At 41.0% G+C, this 23,057-nt stretch overlaps 1 protein-coding gene across 2 annotated transcripts in view; it reads left to right on the plus strand.

Annotated features, from left to right (window-relative positions):
* TTC17 (tetratricopeptide repeat domain 17) overlaps positions 1-23,057 on the plus strand; it is a 194,194-nt gene that overhangs the window by 103,949 nt on the left and 67,188 nt on the right. For both annotated transcript variants that reach the window (XM_030200804.1, XM_030200805.1), the window contains exons 13-17: positions 6,265-6,380; positions 12,530-12,698; positions 13,901-13,978; positions 18,836-19,060; positions 20,780-20,966. In XM_030200804.1, coding sequence (XP_030056664.1) covers positions 6,265-6,380; positions 12,530-12,698; positions 13,901-13,978; positions 18,836-19,060; positions 20,780-20,966 — 775 coding nt within the window. The remainder of the gene's footprint in view (positions 1-6,264; positions 6,381-12,529; positions 12,699-13,900; positions 13,979-18,835; positions 19,061-20,779; positions 20,967-23,057) is intronic.

Raw genomic sequence — 23,057 nt, forward strand, 5'->3', positions numbered from 1 at the left:
TATGCGATCTCAAATGGCCACAAATGCATGCAACCCACGTCAAAGGATACACACTTGATCTCATCTCACACAAACTCTCAACAGACCAGAACCTAACAACAACAAATACGAAATGGACAGAGACACCCTGGACCAACCACTACAAACTAAATTATCCCTACATTGGCAGAAGAAGGGTATACAACGAATATTAGAACACGCATCCTACAGCACAAGAGGTCAAGTAGACACGAAAACATTCTGGCAACTAATATAAAATAACAAATGGGCAACACAAACAGACTCCATATACTACCTCATAGAATGGGACAAAAGATGCAAAAGCATACTAGATGAAATTCCACCCTTACGAACAAGAACCCCACGCAAGCATAACTCAACACCATGGTTCAATGATTAACTGAAAAAGTTAAAAACACAAACCAGGAAACTCGAACGAGCATGGAATAAAACAAAAGATGAACATACGCTCAACACATGGAAACAAATACAAAGAAAATACAAATACGCAATAAGACAGGCCAAAAGATCATACTATAAAACCAAAATAGGGACAGATTACAAAGACATGAAGAAATTTATACCAACTCGTGAACAAACTCCTAGACACCAACTTGGTCACTACCACGAATACAGACATCCCATCTGCAGATAAACTTGCAAAGTACTTCAGTGAAAAATTGTAAACATACGCATCACGCTACCTCAGAACAAAACCGATATTGAAAACTTCCTTAATAAATTGGACCCAACCATTGCCAGATTGATATTCAATAAAACGAGATATGATAGCGTTACGTCTCTTCGTCGGATACTACACTGGCTCCCAATTATGGACTGTATTACCTTCAAGCTTTGTACTCTGGTCCACAAAATAATCTATGGTGAAGCCCCGGATTATATGATTGATTTACTTGATCTTCTGGCGAGGAACAGAAACAGATCATCTTATAATTATATGAATCTTCATTATCCCAGTTGCATTGGTCTTAAATACAAAACCACCTACGCATCTAATTTCTCCTACTTAGGAACACAGATGTGGAATGCATTACCGAACTGTGTGAAAACGCTGCATGATCATTAAGATTTTAGGCGCTCTTTAAAGACCTATCTGTTTTGTAAGGCCTACCCTACTGATGTTACTCAATAGACTCTACATTATATTGCCTCAAAGGACCATTTTATTCCTTATTATTTTGTACCTTATTTTACACATGTACCCCTCCCTTACCTGACCCTATTTCTTATTGACGTGTAAGCCACATTGAGCCTGCTTGTGTGTGGGAAAATGTGGGTTACAAATGCTGCAAATAAATAAAATACCCGGCAGATCCGACCTGGTTAAACTTCGCCCTCCTTACCGTCGAAACAGTTACCCAGGCAATTAGTAGGTTTTCCAACACTCACTGTAAACTAGATGCCTGTCCCAGCTACCTAATGACATCCACCCCTGACCACTTCATAGCGGACCTCACATCCCACCTAAATTACATTCTTCAGCAAGGCCTGTTCCTTAAGTAAAAATGGCAATATCCTACTCACCCCAATACCAAAAGATACCAAGAAAAAAACAAACAAAATCACTAACTACTGTCCAGTAGCATCTATCCCGTTGGTGTTCAAACTGATGGAAAGCATGGTAACCAAACAACTTACAGATTAAATAAACAAATTCTCAATATTACACGAATCACAGTCAGGCTTTCGCCCCCTCCACAGCACGGAAACAGTATTACTCACTCTTCTAGCCAAATTAAAGCAGGAAATAGCAACAGGCAAAAACATCCTTCTCCTCCAATTCGACATGTCTAGTGCATTCAACATGGTAAACCATAATATATTAATAAGATTACAAGATAAGTTCGGGATTGGTGGAAACATACTTAACTGGATCAAGGGCTTCCTAACCATAAGAACATATCAAGTAAAATCAAATTCAAACATATCACCGTGGAATGCAGACTGTGGAGTACCGCAAGGATAACCCCTATCACCGATCCTATTCAACTTAATGATGACCCCACTTGCCAAGTCCTTATCCAACCATGGCCTTAACCCTTTTCGTATATTCAGACCCGATGTCACAATATACATTCCTTACAAAACCAAACTGACAGATCACCAACGAAATCAAGCTCAACCTGATCATCATGGATTCATGGGCAAATGCATTTCAATTAAAACTCAATAAAGAAAAAACTAATTGTCTCATCCTCTCATCCCAACACAGCGCGGACATCCCCACAAGTATCAACACCCCAGATCACACCCTTTCTGTCTCAGACAGCTTGAAAATCCTCGGCGTTACAATGGACCGTAACTTAACACTAGAGAGCCAAGTAGCATCCACAACAAAGAAAATGTTCCACTCAATGTGGAAACTCAAACGCGTGAAGCAATTCTTCCCGAGGGAAATATTTCGCAACATGATACAATCAATGGTACTAAACTACTTAGATTACTGCAATGGAATTTATGCGGGATGTAAAGAACAAACCTTAAAGAAACTTCAGACCGCTCAAAACACGGCAGTTAGGCTTATATTTGGTAAAACGCGATTTGAAAGTGCAAAACCCCTCCGCGAAAAACTACACTGGCTCCCAATCAAAGAACGCATCACCTTCAAAATCTGCACCCTGGTTCACAAAATCATCTACGGAGAAGCCCTGAGTTACATGACAGACTTGATCGACTTACCAATTAGAAATACATCCGAATCAACACAATCTTATCTAAATCTGCACTACCCAAGCTGCAAAGGACTTAAATACAAAACAACTTATGCATCTAGTTTTTCCTACATAAGCACACAACTGTGGAACGCATTACCAAAAGCCTTGAAACAACATATGACCACCCAAAATTCCGGAAATCACTAAAAACCAAACTGTTTAAAAAGGCATACCCTACCAATCCAACTTAAATGCCTAATGTCTGCAACACAACTAAACTAAAGCACGTAATGGACATAACACAATTCTTCCGTTCTTCGATTCCCTAATGTGGCTGTGCCGCATGAACTTGATCTTACCACATCACCCTGTATTTGTTCACACCAGAGTTTGCAAAGGCCTCTCCAGTACTATGTAAGCCACATTGAGTCTACAAATAGGTGGGAAAACGTGGGATACAAATGTAACAAATAAATATAAACTGCCTAAATTAATTCTGAAGTGTATTTCTCTAGTTTGGCCAGCAGGTGGTGTATGTTTGTGCTTAAAGCTGTTACAGAGGACTGACCTCTTACTTGTAGTTAGCACACAGATAAAGGAAATGCCTGTAGTGATGTAACCAGTTTTGAAACTTGATTCTTCTGGCCTCTGACTGGCCCTGGAGCGGGGTTTTTTTTTTTTTAAACTTTGCTGGGGTTTTCCCCAGTTTCAGCGGGGGGGGTGGGGAGAGAAATCTCTTTGCTGAAGTCCTATAAAAAAAACAGTTACATTTGATAACTGGTGAGCAGCTATATGTCCTGATCTCCCCTGATACTTTCTAGAAAGTAAACAAGTGTTTAGTTAGTGTTATAATTGATTGATATTGTTATTGCTTGCTGTTATTGTTTTCTGATTGCACATTTTCTGTCCAAATTCTGAGAATAAACACATTTGGTTTTTTGCCCTGCCTGTCTGGACTGATAATTCTGGTGGTTTGTGTGTTGGGTCTTTGAGTGCTTTCTTGGAATAGTGGGACCACTAGGAGTGTGTGGCCCCAGCAACCTAGAAATCACTGGGGATAATTTTAGAGTGGGGGACTCGCCCAGAGGTGGTTGTGACCCAGTCAGTGGTAGGAGGTTACTAGGGTAGAGCACAGGCAGCAGGTGCAGGTGGACCTGAGCTGTGCTGGGGATAGACCCTCTAAGTGACCGCAGAGTAACCTTAGACAAGTGGCAAGGCATTTCGTGACAATGTGCATGAGCTAAATTAGTACCTGTTTAGTTTCTAAGTATAAACTTAGGGGTAGATTTACTTAAAGGCATGATCATGGGCTAATATGTATAAATGTGCATTAGTTACCATAGTATGCCGTACTAATGGATGTTTTAACGCAGTAGCACAGTTAGTAAATCTAGCCCTTGGACTGTAAACCTTCTGAGGACAGGGGAATACCTACAGGAATACCTACTGTACCTAATCGTATGTCACCTTGAACTGCTACTGAACAGGTGTAAGCAAAATCAAATTATTGTTCAAAACTCCGACTTGTTTTGTGGAACAAAGGACAGATTGAGGAAGCCCTTTGCTCTGGATGCCCTAATACCTAAAATGCTTCATCGTCTCATAAACTGTGGATATTTGGTTCCTGACATAGCGGCTGTCTACTTTGTTTATCATTTGCTATACTGCCTTTCAAAACAAGTGTCAAAGCGGTGTTTATCATTTGCTATACTGCCTTTCAAAACAAGTGTCAAAGCGGTTTATATAATAGAATTAGCAGAAAAGAACTCTCAACATACAGTAGGACAGATATCAATAGAAAAATATTTCATGCAATCCTGTGTCTGCAGGACAAGCAACCAGAATTAACCCTGCAAAAGCTAATGAAAATAAGTTTTCAATGGGACTGTGAACTACTTATAAGAAAGGTCAACCCGAAGACTGTGAGGTAAAGATTTCCAAAGAACAGGAGCCAAACAGAAAAATGCACTTTGTCAGACAGTTTTCAGGCAGGCACTGGAAAGGGTTGGAACAATAAACGCAAAGTCCACATGGGGTATGAAAGATAATTTTAGAAGATACATATGAAGGCTCATTAGAATAAAGAACCTTATGAGCCAAAATAAGTATCTTTAAATGAATTCTATATTCTACCAGAAGCCAATTCAATTGCTGATAAAGTTATCTCATTCTAGCAAGTTTGATCAAGTCAATTATCTGTATTATGGGACAGTCTGTAAATTTTTAACATTAGGTATTAGATTGTAAGCTCTTTGAGCAGGGACTGTCTTTTGTGTATGATGTACAGCGCTGCGTATGCCTTGTAGTGCTATAGAAATGATAAGTAGTAGCAGCAGGTACATTAGCACCAGCATAAACAACATTGAATGAGCAAGTGCTGAGCAGGAGCATCAAGGTAACTTGTTGTAGTGACTGAAAATGAAGTAAACTATAAAAACAGTTCTTCACAACAGACAAAACTGAGGAACAAACAAATTCTGAATCAAGCAACACACCTAAGTATTCAAAGCACTCAACCAGAGCAATCAGGGAATCCAATAATAAAGGAGTCATAGTGATTGACTTAGAAGAATTCAGTACCAAACAATGTTCCGTAAGCCAGTCATCAACCATATCTAGACATTGCTATAAAAACAGGTTAAGTCGGAAGAAAACAGGTCAGTATAAGTAAGAAACAGAATATCATCTGCCCTTAATAAAAAATATTTATACCCTGATCTTGAATAAGAGTTGCTAAAGGACTTAAAATATATATTAAAAAGAAGAGAAGTTAACATAGGTCCTTGTAGAAACCAACTGTAGGTGTACAATCCTCTAAAAGGGAAGTAAGCCACCCTACTTAGTCCCAGACAATCCAGTGTCAACAAGTTGGGCAATTAGCAACACGTGATCTACCAAATCAGTTTTTCTGTTAGGAGAGAATGGACTGGATGATCCCCACTTCCACTGTTAGGGCTTTACTGATCTGTGTTTGGATCGTATGTGTATCAGCACCTAAACTATTTAGCTGCTAAACAACAACTGCAGTTTAACGAATAAGTTGCTGCTGATCGTTTCTGTATCAGGGCATTCTTCTTTGGTAATGGTATGTATATGAAATCTGTAAGCACTTGCATGGAGCATGACCAGCCCTTCAGTGTTTTCCCCTAAGCTGCTTATAGCTCATGATGCTCAAGCATTGTGTTCCTGAGGGAGTTGTAGGGCGTGGTGGTACTGAGATGGTTGGGGAGGGCATATAAAAAGCTGCTTGATTTTGATTAGATTTAGCTCGCACCTTTTTCAGTAGCACTTCAAGGCACATTACATTCGTGTACAGTAGGTATTTCCCTGTCACCAGAGGAATTTGTTGAAAGATGTCTTAATTATAACTTTTATCTTCTACTTGAAAATATACAAAACTGTTTTTGATTATGGTTATTACTTTGATATTCATCTCAGTGCCTGAGGAAATGCAGCGCTACTGATTTTCTGCCAAATCAGAAATTTAAAAATAAACTCACAAAAATGTCTTGTGTAAGAATAGTCTTGCTGATCCCTTGTCTTGTACCAGTTTAAATTAGCTGCTTCTCTTTTTGACTTTTGTTATCAGAATCAACAAGATATGTTGTGGCCTAGGAGACCAGAGTGTGCTAAAACCTATCCTACAATCCCCGCTCATGAAGAGCTTCCAACGTATTTCCTACCTCCAGAAAACCGAGGCCTCAGGTAATCCTGCATGCACTGTAGTTTAAGTGCAGAACAATTAGAGAAAACACAATGGTATTGTAGGTTTGGGTAGCAGAATACAGGGTCATCTACTGCCCAGGATTTCTTTGCCTACTCTGGATAATTAGGTCTCATCTTGCAATGTTAATGCTAGCCTCAGAGAAGGGTACAGCAGCAGAGTCAGCTGAAATACAATACTTCTGCAAATCTTTCAGCATTGATTCTACAAAAAATTTAATGAATGTGTACAGAGAGATCATAAGAACACTTATTATCCCTTCAGCCCAGTCCAGGTGCATGTTTTTAGACTATCCTACCAGCAGATGGAGACCAAGAACTGTTAGTTCGATGACATCACCCTATATAGAGTACTTTGCAGCCGTCAGCTAACCTGTGCAGTCTGTCTGACTTGGACAGTTTTCTGGAGCTATTCAGAATTTAAGGTGCTGGAGACCATTTTGGTAGGACAAGGCAAGAAGGCTTGGAAAGCTTGGTTTGGCTATGGCCGATCAGTGGTGCAGAACTCTGTAGTTTTGGGTCCGCCTTCCCCTATTCACATCTCCCCATAGTGCTGGAACAACTTTGGGGCTTATGCTTTCTGCCTTCCCCCTACCCAGCTCTTGGGAGTGGACTAGAAATGTTTTTGGAGATAGCTGCACTTAAAAGTTCTAAAACAAAAGAAGCATCTGTTGCTGGCAGAAAGGAACAGGGGGGGTTTTGGGGTGGCTGGGCGCTTCTCCCAACTTGCACTCCTTGGCAGGACTTTCAGGCCTAAAGAAACCCAAGGAAGGATCTGGTGGGTGATCTTGGTGAGGGAAGAGCTCTAACATCTAGAGAGTCTCTAGCGCTGTTAGAGGGCTCTGTCTTGAATTTCCCGACAATCCTTTTGAAGATGGGAGGTTCCAGCAGCAGACAACTCAACAGCAGAACAAATATTTGAAAGGAATGACTTTAAGTTCTGGTGGATTAGAAGATTTTGAGGAGCACCTGCCAAAAGCTGAGGCTGCATAAGATCTGTTGCTGGAAGGGATTCCGAAGCCTGGAAGAACTTTTCCAATTCATAGTGTGATCAAGGACATGATTGCAGAGGAATTGCATATTCCTTGATGCTGGGCTGAAGGTAGTCAGGTCAAAAGCAAAACTACTAGATACCAGTTGCTGAAAAGCAGAGATTGTGTTTTGCCTATGATGGATGTCTTGCTATTAAATATGACCAAGACAACGACCATTCTGGTGGCGCAGTGCTTAAGGATCTACATGACCATCAGATGAAGGGGAAGCTGAAGCAGTCATTTGCAGTGTCTGTGCTAGGCCCTGCACCCAGCTGTCTGAGGAGGTTATGTTAACCTCAGAGTCCAAAGGAGAATAAGAATGAATGAGGGTTAAAGATCATTTCACGAAATATACTAAAACTCCATCAGTATGATACTTAACAATTATAAAAAAAAAATTTTTTTTTAATTCTTTATTTATTAAATTTTTACATTTATATCAATATAACATAAATGTAGGAAATACAGAAATACTTATTACAAAGCAAGAGAATTACCTGCAATTTTAAATCAAAAATATTTCTAATTTTTACTTTGTCCACAATATAAGGAATCAAGAGCTAGGAAATTCTAACATTTAAAAAAGGAAAAAAGGAGAAAAAAAAAACAACAAAATAAATTCTCTTTCTCTTCTTCCCCCTTTTTTCCTCCCCTCTTCTTTTTTTTTTCTGAGCGAACGGGAATTACAAACAACCACAGCCGATTCTAACAGCATTACCTTAATTACGGGTACTATTTCTGGGGTATAACATTCTTTTCCTTTGCTTCAGTGAAATCAAGTAATTTCTTAGGGTTAAAAAAAAGGTAGTTCACCAAATTCAAGGTAATACAACACTTACATGGCACCTGATTTTAAAACCCGTGGTTTATACATCAAAAATTCTTTTCTTTTCTTCTGAGTGACTCGTGCCAAATCAGGGAAAATTTGTATTCTTTGACCCATGAATAAATCGTTCATATGCCTGAAATATAACCGTAGGATATTATTGCGGTCGAGTTCAAGTGCGAATGTCACCAGCAATGTAGTGCGTTTGGTAATTAAATCAAGAGAAGACTCCATGAATTCTGTCAGGTTCAATTCCATAGTAGGAGACGCCTGAGGTTTATCTTTAGGTAATGAAGATATCCCAGTAATATATTGGGTTCTCGTTATAGGGGGATAACCCTCTTCTGAGAGTCCCAGTATATCTTTGAAATATTTTTTCAACATATCCAATGCATTAATTAGAGGAGATTTGGGGAAATTTTAAAAGTCTCAGGTTACTCCTCCGTCCATTATTCTCAAGGTATTCCAATTTTCGACCCTGGATTTTTTCGTTCTTTAATTAAAGCCTCTGTTAAATTTTGTAATTTCTCAATCTGTCCTTCAATTTTTTGAGTCTTAACATTCTGCTCTTGAACTTGTTCAGCCATTAATTGATTAGATTTCTTTATATCGGTAATTTCATTTTTTAAAGAAGAATTCAGCAGAAGTAGATTGTTATTCACTCCCTGGATAGCATCCCATAATATATTCATTGTAACCACTGCAGGTCTTTCCAAAACTCCGGTACTCACGGCCTCAATCTCCCGGGCAGTTGTAGCAGATCCTCGAAAAGAGTCCTGCATTGCTGTTCCTCTGTCCGGGGTAGATGTGCTCGTGGGTCCTCCCTCAACAACCTCTGTAGAACCAGGATTCTCCAGTGGTTCCACTCGTTGTGACCCCAGGAGCAACAAATCGCTTCCGGGTCGCGGAGGTGCAGTGTGAGAGGGAGGGCTAAGCGTTACTCCCTCACTGCTGCACTCGGTCCTCAACAGGGCCGAGTTCGTCGAAGTGGGTGTCCGAATTCCAGGGACCCCGACCCCAAAAGTATCCAGAGTCGTCTGGCGAGTGGTGGAAATAGTCGGGACCACGGATGTAGGAACCGCTACCTTTCCTTTTCTCTTCCCCATCTGTAGGTTAGAGAAAGTTCCACTACAGCAGCGCGTCTGTGGAGAAGCTCAGGAGCAGGCTGACCCGACATCCGTTCACAACGCCATCTTGATTCCAACAATTATAAAAATTTTTAACAGTGGCTTCACCCAAACTTTAGCAGAAATAACTTGAGTGGTTGGGGAACCAATTGCCGTACTGAAGTAGCTCTCAAGGGCTGTTGTCCACAGAGGAGGTGACATTGGGCTGTCAGCTGCTTGATGATGAAGTCTGTTTTTCTAGTCCTGTGGACCTTTTTTCTTTTTATGTAAAACAGAGTGGTTCAGGTCCTGTCAAACAACACAACCACAGTGGCTTATGTTAACTGGCAAGGTAGCACAAGAAGCACGCAGTTGGCAGAGGAATTGAGTCATCTCCTGTCTTGTGAGGAGAAACACCTAGTGGCACTTGGCGGGTCATATTGACACAATAGAGAATGTTCAAGTGGATTTCCTATGCATGAATGTGTTAGACCCTGGAGAATGGTGACTGGCAGATTCTGCATTTTGCTCTCATTCGGGACAGGGTACCTCCAAACATGGATTTAATGGCAAAAGTGGAAAATGTCAAAGTGGCCAGGTTTTTCAGTCAGTTGTGGAAGGGTGTGGATGCTCTTGATCACCGGTGACCATGGGAGAATATATAAAGATTTCCACCCCCCCCCCACCCCCCATTGGCCTCTGGTGGGCAGAACGATCCAGAGAGTTGGCACCTAGGTCTAGTGGTGCTCATGGCCCTGGACTGGCCAAGGCCATAGTGTACAGATCTCATCAACTAAAGTTGAGACCTCTGCTTCTATTTTGGGAAGCAGGGAGTCAGGGTCCAGTCCACTTGCCAAATGCATCTCTGTTCTGTCTTAGCCTGACTTTTGAACGCGCAAGACTTAGAAGAAAAGGTTATTCTAACTAGGTGGTTATGACGCTGTTGCAGTCCAAGAAAAGGTCCATTTCTGACCTATGTCAGAGTATGAAGTTTTTAAAACATGATGTCAGGATTGTGGTATTTGTCCCTAAGAGACATCCCTCCTGGACATGCAAGGCTTTTGTGGCAGGAAGGCCTTGACAAGGGTTTTGCCTCGAATTCCTTGAGTTCAACTAGCAGCCATTGAGTGTTGCAGGGGGCACATTTAGTGTTGTCACTTGTCATGCCATCTGGTGTCAATTTTTAGAGGTGTAAAATATCTTCCACCTCCCCCCCCCCCCTTGTTGACTAGTTGTACCCCTTGCAGTCTGAACCTTGTTCCTTCAGAGTTGGTGACAGCACCCTTTGAATCTTGAGACGCTTTAGTTAAGGATGTGACACTGAAAACAGTGTTCCGTTAGCAGTACGTTCAGCCAGGAGGGTCTTGGGCACTATCTTGACAAGAACCTTTTCTGCTGATAAAGGACAGTGGTGATTTGGCGAGATCTCTTCTCAAACGCATCTCTCCTTGGTGTTTCAGGAGCTGAAGAGCTGCATAGGTTAGATGTACATGGGGTTCTGCAGAGAAACTTAAAAGGTAATCAAGGATTTTCACTTTTAAAACAAATAGGAAATATTTTTTCACTCAAAGAATTAAGTTCTGGAACTTGTTGCTGGTGGATTTGGTAACAGCTTTTAAATAGCTAGGTTTAAAAAAGGTTTGGACAAGCTCCTGGAGGAAAAGTCCATAGTTTGTTATTAACATGGACATGGGTGAAGTCACTGCTTGCCCCAAGATTGGTAGCACAGAATGTTGCTATTTAATTTTCTGCTAGGTACTTGTGACTTGGATTGACCACTGTTGGAAGCAGAATACTAGGCTAGATGGACCATTGGTCTGACCCAGTATGGCTATTCTTATGTTCTGATCATCTATTTGTGGTGGTCAGTGGACTCAGAAAGAGAGACACAGCCTTGAAAGCTACAGTAGTCTGGTGAATTTGTCAACTTACATTGCCCAGGGTCTGTGGACTTCAAAGCAGGTAGAGTAACATGGCTGAGCATAATGATTGTTTGACATTCTGTCATGAACACTTTTCATATAGGCAGTGTCTCGGACCACTTTGCAAACATAAAACTGTCACCAGTGTTTGGATTTGAATAAAACAGCAAGTATTTACTATCTACCAGAGAGATGTTGGTGGTACTATCTTGCTTCTATACATGCTATCAAGCAGCTGCTTTAAAGTGATAGTAACTGTTATGCAGCTGTATGAGGCACTTGGAGGTAATTTACAGTTTGCTTTTCCATGCATAAAACAGAGCTCATCTATTTTATTCTATATGTAGTACATAACTACTAATTTCTAAATAAATAATATTACGAGTAAGAGTAAAAATGTTAAGCTAAACTCGTGGGGGATAATTGATAAAGCTTTTTCCATGTGTAAAGCTTGAAGATATAGAAAAAAATCTTTCATAAAATTGTGCAACCATATACTCGTGCAAAAAGTTGGCGGATGGCAGTAGTGTGCATGTATGGATGTGAACTGTGCATAGGCATTCCCAGGAGCAGAGTTGTGATGTATGTGTGTATTTGCTAAAATATGTTGCTATTTATGTAGCATGCTTTTGAGGATACATGGCGCCTGTAGTATAAAGACACATAAGTGCCTGAGTTATCGTTATAAAATAGACGCTGATTGTGACATATCACATTGGTGTCCTGCTGTAGAGTTACCCTCTTAGAGGGAAGGCAGTTTTCAAAGCCAGTTACATGGGTGAAACAGTGAGTACTTGTGTAAACGGATGTCTGAAGCAGATTGAGAGAGGACAATTTCACAGTACTCATGGGGGTCAATTTTCAGTAAGCGTGGTCAACCAGTGAACATATGACTTTTTAATATTGGGCCAACAGTGTTCAGACTGCATGTACTTTTAGCCATATCTGGGGAAGATGCTGCACAACAGCATATTTAGGGCAGGATTGAAAATAATATATCTAGATTTTTCAGATCTATACATGGTGTTTTCCATGGAAAGTCAACCTGCAGAAAAGATCAGAAGCAATTTTCAAAGGAAAAGTACATATGTATCTTCCCTTTAAATTTGTTGCAAAATTTTCATGGAAAAATTACCCACAGACTTGGCAGCAAATGGCCAGTTTGAAAATTGCTCTTTCTGTTTCCTCCTGGTGGCCTGCAGTTATTAGTTAGCTTTTTTTATTTTTCTTTTATGTTTTTCAGTGGTGGCCCAGTTATGAGCAAGCTGGGAGAGGCTGCTGCAGAACCACGTACACCAGACTGCTCCTCTGTCACCAGTGTCCATAGCAATGAAACACTATATCAGCTAATCAAAGACCTGGATAATAAGATGAATCTGAAGCTGAAAATGCCAGATGGCCATGCGAGACGTGTAAGTTACTTTCCCTCTTACTAGGCCTTTGCGTTCAGAGATTAACAGTTCTCAATTATACTTCATTCCAGAAAGCCCGTCATACTTTGTTTCCCCCACCATTTTGACTGTAAATAAAATAATGCTGATTTTATTTCCTTGTGATGCCTATTACAAAGAGTGCATTGCAGTGGAGCGGAGACAGCTAAAGTGTGGAGACCTAAGAAATTGTAATTGGAGACACAAGCCTTGTGTGCCAGTATAAAACGAAAAATATTTAAAGACTAAACAAAGGAGACTAGTGTATGAGATCAGAAGAGGAAAGTATGGACCTAGAGATTTAGCCTCGAAGAGGTACAGCGAGGTGGGGAGGGGATGGTTGCTCTTTGAATGACATTCATTTTGACATGTTTTATTACTGTTAATACTACTACTTATCACTTCCAAAATGCTACTAGACCTACAAGCACTCTACAGTCTAGTCAAAACAAACATGGTAAACAAAGAGTGTATAGGAAATGATATTTATTATAGAGAACTGGTTAAGATTTAGGGGTTTCAGCTGAAGTCAAAACTGCAGCCAAACTTCTCCACTCTGTTTAGACTAAAACTGAATGGCCTGGCCTGACCTGGCCCTGCCCCTCAACTCTCCCAAAACTGCACCCACTCACTCCCCCTGCGACCAGACAGAGCCAGAAGGTCTTTGCAGCCATTTTGATGGCGGAAAACGGCAGGGACATGAGCGACTGGGGATCACTCCTGCCCTGGTTAGGCCACTAGACCACTAGGGCTTCTAAGGTAGGCCTGGGGAGAGCCTAGGGGTGGGGGAAAGGAAGTGGTTTTTGGTTGTGGAAGTTCAGAGGGGGGACAGTGGTTTTGGTCATGGAGGAGTTTGTTTCAGCTGAACATGCACCGGCATTTTTGACTGAACCAGAATAAATTGAAACCAAAATTGTCGGCCTCCCCCTTCCTTACTTAAGTACTCATAACTATAAAGAAAAATTGGCTGTTTAAAAAATGTATTATTATCCTTATCAAGGAACATCTTAGTGAAGTTGAACAAAATTTTAAATAGTATAAGTATAAATAGCTAATTTTTTAAAACTGTACAAATAATTTTGGATTTTTTTTAGAGGAAGATCCAGTTACAACCATGTAGGGTGTATGCTTTGTAAAGCTTCTCAGGATGATCTTGCTAATTAAATTTGTCTTTCTCTTCCCAGGTTTTGTTCTCACAAATCACCAGCAACACCTTGACAGATGATCAAATAGGGGAGCTCATCTTCCAGTCTATGGAGAAAGTAAGCTATGTACCATGAAAATGTTCAGCTCTTTATGGTGCTGAGGAGTTTCAGAGACTTACATTTTACAAGGCTTTACTTTGATGCATGAGAAGAAGCTATGACTTGTTGTCCAAAAATTGACCCTTACTTAGCTTCTCATTATTCCAGAACCTATTGGATAGAACTTAAGAACATAAGAGTAGCCAAACTGGGTGAGACCAGTGGTCCATCTAGCCCAGTATCCTGTTTTCCAAACAGTGGCCAAGTCAGGTCACAAGTACCTGGCAGAAACCTAAATCGTGGCAACATTCCATACTACAAATCCTAGGACAAACAGTTGCTTCCCAAGTCTCTCTCAATAGCAGACTATGGACTTTTCCTCCAGGAATTTGCCCAAACCTTTTTTAAACCCAGATACGCTAACCGCATACTCTGGCAAAGAGTTCCAGAGCTTAACTATTCGTTGAGTGATAAAATATTTCCTCCTATTTATTTTAAAGTATTTCCATGTAACTTCCTCGAGTGTCCCCTAGTCTTTGTACTTTTGGAACGAGTAAAAGGTTGATTTACTTCTTCTCATTCCACACCACTCAGGATTTTGTAGACCTCAATCATATCTCCCCTCATCTGTCTCTTTTCCAAGCTGAAAAGCCCTAACCTCTTTAACCTTTCCTCGTACGGGAGGAGTTCCATCCGCTTTATCATTTTGGTCTCTCTTCTTTGAACTTTTTCTAATTCCGCTATATGTTTTTTAAGATATGGCGACCAGAATTGAACACAATACTCAAAGTTCGGATGCACTATGGAGCGATACAAAGGCATTATAGTATTTTCAGTCATATTCACCATCCCTTTCCTAATAATTCCTAGCATTCTGTTTGCTTTTTTTTACCTCCGCCACACACTGAGCAGATTTCAGCATATTATCTATGACATCCAAATCTTTTTGTTGAGAAATTAGATCTTAGCCGATAATTTTCTTTCCATTAGTCCTTCCCACTAATCCAGAGGCCTGCCCGAGGTTTCTGAGATGTCTAGTCAGGGCAAGGTAATGGGTCAAATAACTGTCATCTTGCATGGTGCTTCTTGCTTATCTCTTGTTCTCTACAAGCTGTCCAAAGACTAGAGAAGTCCACAAATGTTTCCTCATCTGGTTAGTGTTAGGTTAGCAAGTTGTTTAAGGATGTTGTGTGTGTGTGTTCTGAGTTTTTTCTTACTGCTTGTCTACGTAAATACTGAGGAGCTGGACTGAATGCCAAGAATCTTGGCTTAGTTTTCAGTTCTCTATCTCCATCTGCTGGTCGATGGACACAACTATCCCACAGGTTCTGAAATAGTGGGAAGGACTAATGGAAAGAAAATTATCAGGTAAGACCTAATTTCTCCTTAACTCATTAATCTCATTCACTACAGTTTCCAGTCTGGCTGGAGAAAACTGTCTCACAACTACTCAATAAAAAATCATGCCTTCCACCCAAAACAGTCTGATTGTAGACTTTGGCGTAGCACTGAGAAAGTCAGTGTGTCTACATTGAATGAGCTCCACATACCATAATTAGGCTAGGAGAACAATCTTGCCTCCAACATGAGTACAGCTTTTGAGTTGGTGGACATTTCTCTTTTGTTAGCCAGACTCAGAGATCGACATAAGTGGATTAGCGCTAGACTGATTCCATTCATTCTAAGTCATCCCACTCTGAGAGGCAGGAGAACCTATCTGCTTCATGTTCTCTGACCTGTGATATCTCCCAAGGATTCATTGTTGCCCCAACTCTTTAACTTTTGTGACAACTTGCTGCTTTAATCCAAGGCTATAAATAGATTTCTACTTATATGCAATATAATACAATATTTATTCTTATATTCTGCAGGATACAAAGCTGGTTCTTTACAAATTACAATAAGACTAGCTTTATCTAGGAAATACAATTAAAACCAAACTCGTAGCAGAATACTTATAATCTAATGCTGTAAAAGGAATTTTCCAAACAGATGTTTTCAGTTTCTTTCGAAAACCTAAATAATTATTTTCTGCACTAATGTACAGTGGTAAAGAGCTCCACATTAAAGCTGCTTGGTAAGTTAATTACATATTAGCATAGCAATTATTCTTTACACCTCTTGCAAATTTTAAAATCAAATTGTCTTCAGCCCACAGAAGCCTTACTCTTCCTGGTAAGAATATATAGAGGGGCATAATCGAACGTCGACGGCCAAATAGATCGCCAGCGATCTATGTTGGCGGCGGCGCTACAGCTGGCCGGAACTGTATTAATACGGTCGATAATACGGTTTAGCCCGGCCAAATGCCGTGGAGTTCGCCGGGTTTGAGATGGCCGGGTTTGTTTTTCAGCGATAATGGAAAGTTATGTCGGCCATCTCAAACCCCAGCCAAATTCAAGGCATTTGGCCGTGGGGGGAGCCAGCATTTTTAGTGCACTGGCCCCCCTGACATGCCAGGACAGCAACCAGCCACCCTAGGGGTCACTGCGGTGGACTTCAGAAAAGCTCCCACGTGCATAGCTCCCTTACTTTGGGAGCTGAGCCCCCCAACCCCCCCCCCCAAAAAAAAAAAAAAAACCCCACTACCCACAAATGTACTGCACCCACTAAAATTGCTCCAGGGATCTGCATACAGCCTCTAGGACTTATTGCTGCTGCATAACTTTGGCACACCAGTTCACACCTGAAGACTAATCTCTCTGAAAAAGTCCTTTCTTGAAATAACCATGTTTACTCACAGTTAACTGCAGATCAGAGGTTGTGCCCCACTGGCAAAGAGTCCCCTGGTACTAAGATTAGCAGTAGGTAAGAGCTGGCACAGTGGTGTACAATGCCCTCTTTCAGCACCATTCAAGGTAAGAACTACGTTCTCTAACGTGGGTAACACAGGAAAGGGAACTAAAACTGGCTTACAAAAATGGCCACTACCGCATGGACTACAACAGGAAACAAAACAGGGCACACTCTGACCCAGTTGGCAGGGGAGAAAAGCACCATGGGAGTAGAGCCCAGTACCTTACACCCACCACAATGCATTGCTAATGTGACTCTGCAGGGCACCTAACAGAAAAGGTGTTACACTCACCCGAGAGCCACATCGCAACCAGGGAAAGGCTGTCAGAGGATACAACACATTCTACTGTCATGGAGGTGGGTATGGCATTTGAGGCTGGCATACAGGCTGGCAAAAAAGGTTTTTAGTTTTATTTTTTTAGTTTGGAAGGGCATTGGTGACCACTGGGGGAGTATGGGGAGGTCATCCCCCCATTCCCTCCAGTGGTCATCTGGTCAGTTGGGGCACCTTTTTGAGGCTTGGTCGTGAAAATAAAAGGACCAAGTAAAGCCGGCGAAATACTGCTTAACGCCGCTTTTTTTTTTTCCCATTATTGGCGAAAGCCGGCCATCTGGTAGCCACGCTCATGCCCGCCCATGTCCCGCCTTCGCTAATCTACAGACACGGCCCCTTGAACTTTCGCTGGTAAAGCGACAGGAAAGCGGCGATGCTGTCAAAAATGCCGCTTTCGATTATACCGATTTCGCCGCTTTTAAGAAATCGCCGGCCATCTCCCGATTTGTGTCGGAAGATGGCCGGCGATCACTTTCGATTATAAGCTGGATAGCGGCTAATATATTTAGGCGATTGTCCAAAGATGGTTCTATAAACTAATTTGCACACCTTGAAAATGAGCCTGCAAATCCAACTGATTTGCTACATGAACTCTGAGACAGCTTCAGAACCTGGAGTGCTACCTTGAGGCAGTCACCATTGGTTGCTTTCCAGGAAGAAAAGTCCCCATACTTCACCCAGTTACCTGGAGGCACTCGGATTCCATTAAACACATCCATGCACTTTTTTGGAATTCTCATAGATGACTGTCTTATGTTTGGCACTCAAATTTCATCCCTAGTTTAAAAAAAAAAACTTTGATCTTCATAATATACTCCTTGAAACCGTTTCTCACCTCAAATGATTTTTGTGCACTATATCCATGCCTTAATCATAAATCACCTTGAGTACCGCAATACCCTCTGACCCCCTCTAAAAATTACTACAGTGAAACTTCTGTTTGGTGCTAAAAAGAATTATGTCACTTTCGTTCTCAAAAGAACAACATTGGCTCCCTATTCAGCCTCGGATCAAATTCAAGATTCTAATGACTACTTTATAGTGTGATTAATCTCATTGTGCTGTTGTATCTATCACCTCTTCTCCATCATCTACTGAGATCCTTCCAACAGAATTTACTCTCTATCCCTCCACCATCAAAGATAAGTCCACTGATAGGAGTTCTTTTTGTGTCTTGGCTTTCTCTTTGTGGAATGCCTTTCCCCAGGATCTGAAGGATGAAAGCTCATACTCTATATTTAAATGTGGGTTAAAATCCTGGCTATGTGCATTGATTGACTTATGGATAGTTACCTGAATGCAGATGTTGCTGCTCCCTGATGTTTCATTCTATTTGTTATTGAGGCTGAAGTTATTAGAGAATTTCTTAGCTTTCCAAGCGACAAGACCAAGACTAGATAAAACTATTTTGAATTTTCTGCTTTCTGCATTTTAGGCATATGATTGACATACCTGTTTAGGAAATTTGTGTTAAATTCTTTAGATTAACAGAAGGCAGATAACGGTGTATAAGAATTTGTGGTATAACATTTTCTTCCTCTTTCTGCCCCACATAACCTGTCCAAGTGTCTTTCTGCTGGAGACTATCGTACCTCTTCCATTGCGTTTGTTTTATATTTATATAATACTTTGTGCATTCATTTTTTTTAATGGATGCTAATATCAAATCAGTAAAATAAATATTAAAGTACCTTTCTCTGTTCACTATTTTGTTAAAGGAGAACTGGGGTTTTTTTTTCTTCCAGTCAAGCAAACCACTTTGGTTACTGTTGAATGAAGCTGGACTCTACTGGCGAGCAGTGGGGAACAGCACAAGTGCTATTACCTGTCTAAGAGGATCATTGAGTTTAGCCCCTGAAGAACATCAAGATATCCCACTTGTGAACTTGGCCAACCTCTTGATCCACTATGGCTTTCCTCTGGATGCCAGCAGGCTACTGCTAAGGGCCTTGGACATTAATAGCTCTGAGGTGAGCCATCCTCTTTGTTACTCCAGTGTCAGGCAGTAAACAAATACAATAAAATTTCTGTTTTGAGACTATGAAAAACTGAGACTGCACAAAGGCAAAGTAACTTGGGCCTGTAAAGTAGGGCCATCACTAAAATGTTCATTTGAAGATGCAGAAATGGGATCAGCAGTCAAGTTTAATGTCTTTATCTTTCTAGGTTTTGGAGAATGTAGAATGTAAGGGCCTGATACTGAAAAGGATTTAACTGGGTAGAAGTAGCTCCTACTCATTTAGTATCGCTAAGCTCCTCAGGAGGTGATTTTCAGCCCAGTTAATATCCCCTCTGACCACTGCAGCACTGTCTGGACAGAGCCGGGGCGATCTAGAAATTTATGCAAGTACTGGCAATAATCAGTACCAGTGCCCACATAATTAACCAGATAAGCAGAGCAACTTAAATAGCAGTCTTAACTTTACCCAGTTAGCCATGCAGGTATGGCACTGAATTGTGGCTATAACTGCATAATGTCCGCATATTCTTGCCAACCCAAATATTCAGTGCTCAAACATGGCCTGGTATTGAATATCCAGATCTAACTTAACCGGTGTCCATTAGCATTTAAAAAAAAAACCCCCGCTTAACTTCATTGGCTGAATCTTGATCTGTAACTTTTCAAAAATGAGAATAAGGAATTAGAGCAAGCTGTCCTACAGGATGGCAGTATTAAAACTGGTGGCTGTCCATTGCAGGTCAAATGGGAACCAACTGGCAAGTTATTTGTCTTCTCATACAGTTTCTATAGGTAGTAGTGGTTAAGTAACTGAAAACTAATTTATGCATTATCTGGTTAATTTTGCAATCAAGTCCTTTTCATAAAATGAAAAGCAGCGATGTGGTATAGTAGCTGAATCTATTGCCTCGGTTTAGCCACTGTACTCGGCTTCTGCTTTTTGTGTCCTCTCGGCACACTGCAGTTGGGTGATTAAATAAAAACCTTTCCTTATCATAAGCAGCAATTAGAAATACACACTATGATGGCAAAGACTATAACACACTTCTAGTCTGATCATGTTTTGGATGTTTACTGATGTGTTTTGATGTAAACTTATTTTAACATGACATTTTAGGAAAGTGTTAGTGTTCACATAGTTTAAGTGAGACAAGAGGGCAGAAAGTAAAGCAATTTATAATTCAGCAAAAACGTTTTAAACCTGTATCAGGCTCTTGCAACAAGGATTTATGCCCCTGGAAATGGCAGAGCTGAGCAGCAGTTTTGCCCAATTTGCATCTTAGCTTGCAAGTATCTACCCAGGAGATGCAATTCAGATGTAAGAGCCAGATGTACTAAAGGGTTTGCCTGTTTTGTTCTATGGGAAAAAATATTTAGTACATCTGGCCTTAAAGCTTTAAATCAAGTCTGAGGATTTAAACTAAAGATTCTGTCTCATTTGTTGAATGTGCACCTGAGGGTGCTTGATATTGATCAAATGTTTACTTAATTAGTTTGCTGAGTGCCCTTTGGCAGAAATCTTTCTGCTCCTTGGGCTTTATTAATATTATATCCTCCAAAGCAGTTTTTCACATATGGATGTCAAAATGATACTTCATTTGTAATGGTTCCACATTGAATTTTTAAAACGTAAATATGTTTAGTATCTTAATTGAAAAATGGCAACATTTTTGGCAGTGTTGAACTTGCCCACTTGTCTGATGTGAGTGGTTGCTTTACTTGTTTTTAGCCATTGACATTTCTAAGTCTGGGGAATGCCTACCTGGCCCTGAAGAACATCAGTGGGGCACTGCATGCCTTCAGGCAGGGCTTGTCGTTGACTATGTTGTGCCCAGATTGTGAGAGCAGCTTGAAGCTGATCCGCTGTATGCAGCTTTACCCACTCCTGTACAACATCACCACATCCACATGCTTTGGTAAGTAGCCAGAGTGAGCTGAGCTGGCATAACAGTAACAGAGAACTTCTATAAGCAAGCAAGACGGTAAGAATTTTTTTCCCTAGAATGCCACTGCAATAGCCTATGCAAACCATCAGCTCAGCAGTGGTTAAGGAAGCTGCCTTGCTGAATCGTAGAGCCAAGGTTCATTTGCAAATGATCTCAGCAATACAAATTGCAGAGTCCCTGTATGTGCAAGTGGATTTCCTGAGCAGGCAGTCTTTGGATCGAGGGGAATGGGAACTTTGGAGGAGGCCATCGCTTTCCCACTCTGCTGTCCTTTAATCAATTTTTTATAATATATACGTTTGTATGATTGGAGAGTTACCAAAGGGCTGTGCTGGGGTGGGGGGGTTCTCAGGCGAGCAGTTTGTCTGTGGAGCCCTGTATCCCCCTCCTTCCTAATGGATTCTGAGGGATAGAACCCCATGTTGTTCTGGACTGGTCTAGTGGAATCTGCTCTGTCTTGCTCCTTTTTCCATTTCCAGCACTCCTACTGTTTGCATTCCTCAAAATATATTTTATCTGTCTCCTCTATTCTGGTTGTATTCTTCACTCATTTTGGTTTTCTCTACAGATGTTTATTCTTTTCAGTTTTGTTTGGGTCTGCAAGAAACATGCTGCGTGTGTCCGAGTTATTTAGTCAGTAAGGTTGTCTGTCTTTCTCATCATGCTTTAGCTTAGGATCTAACCATGATAAAATACAGACAATTCTAGGGGTTCACAAACCGTTTCTGAGCACTGTATCTTTAAGTTTAGTGATGCTGGGCAGAATATTGTACCTGCTGAGGCTAATGTAGCTGTGTCTCCCTGGGAAGCTACCTGCGCCTCATGTTGACACAGCAGGTTGCTGGTAGGCTAGCATGTAGGAGACTAGATATTTGGGCAACAGTCATAAGTACATAAGTGTTGCCATACTGGGACAGACCAAAGGTCCAACAAAGGCCTATCCAGGTCATAAGCACCTGGTAAGATCCCAGAACAGTACAATATATCCTATGCTGCCCATCCTAGAAACAAGCAGCGGATCTTCCCCGTCCATCTTAATAATGGCCTAGTCCATCCTAATAATGGCCCATAATTGTGCTAGTAATAGTAGCTGCTTTGATCATTACAAGAATTGTAGTTGGACATGGATTGAGAAGAGGACTGAATGTGAAGTAAGTGGGGGATCTTGTATGCTCATCTACAAACGTTTTGTAGAAAAGAGAAAGATGACAAAAACTGTCTTGGTTAAAGAGTGATAGCATACACATGGGCATGCTTTATGGCACGAGGTGGCAGTTGTCTGCAAGGACAGAAATAATTGGGCATACCAGAGTGACAATTGGACTTTCTGTCGTTATCTGGTATGTTACTTCACCTCAACTTTCCATACATAGTAACATAGTAAATGTTGGCAGATAAAGACCTGCGCTGTCCATCCAGTCTGCCCAGCAAAGTGGCTAGAGTTGATTTGACACTCTGCACAGGTTCCACTTCATGATTAAACTGTAGTATACTTAATCTGTCTCTTCCTGCCAATTTTGGGGCACAGACCGTAGAAGTTTGCCTGGCACTACTTCCCAACTGTCCCTCTTTCCTTAGCAAGTTTGAAATCCATCGACTTCCATTTCATTTCTACTGACAGTAGAATTTAAGCTACAAAAATGGTATGGGATTTGCGTTACAAGATGTATGAGGAGAGACTTGCTGACCTGAACACGTATACTGTGGAGGAAAGGAGAAACGGGTGATATGATACAGATGTTCAAATATTTGAAAGGTATTAATCTGCAAACAAACCTTTTCCGGAGATGGGAAGGCGATAGAACTAGAGGACATGAAATGAGATTGAAGGGGGGGCAGACTCAATAAAAATGTCAGGAAGTATTTTTTCATGGAGAGATGAAAACGGTAATGGAATTCAAAAATGCTTGGGATAAACATAAAGGAATCCTGTTCAGAAGGAATGGATCCTTGGAAGCTTAGCAGAGATTGGGTGGCAGCACTGGCGGCTGGGAGGTAGGGCTAGTTCTGAGCAGACTTCTATGGTCTGTGCCCTGAAAATGGCAGATACAAATCAAGGTC

The sequence above is a fragment of the Microcaecilia unicolor genome, chromosome 4 (genome assembly GCF_901765095.1).
Source record: "Microcaecilia unicolor chromosome 4, aMicUni1.1, whole genome shotgun sequence".
NCBI lineage: Eukaryota > Metazoa > Chordata > Amphibia > Gymnophiona > Siphonopidae > Microcaecilia > Microcaecilia unicolor.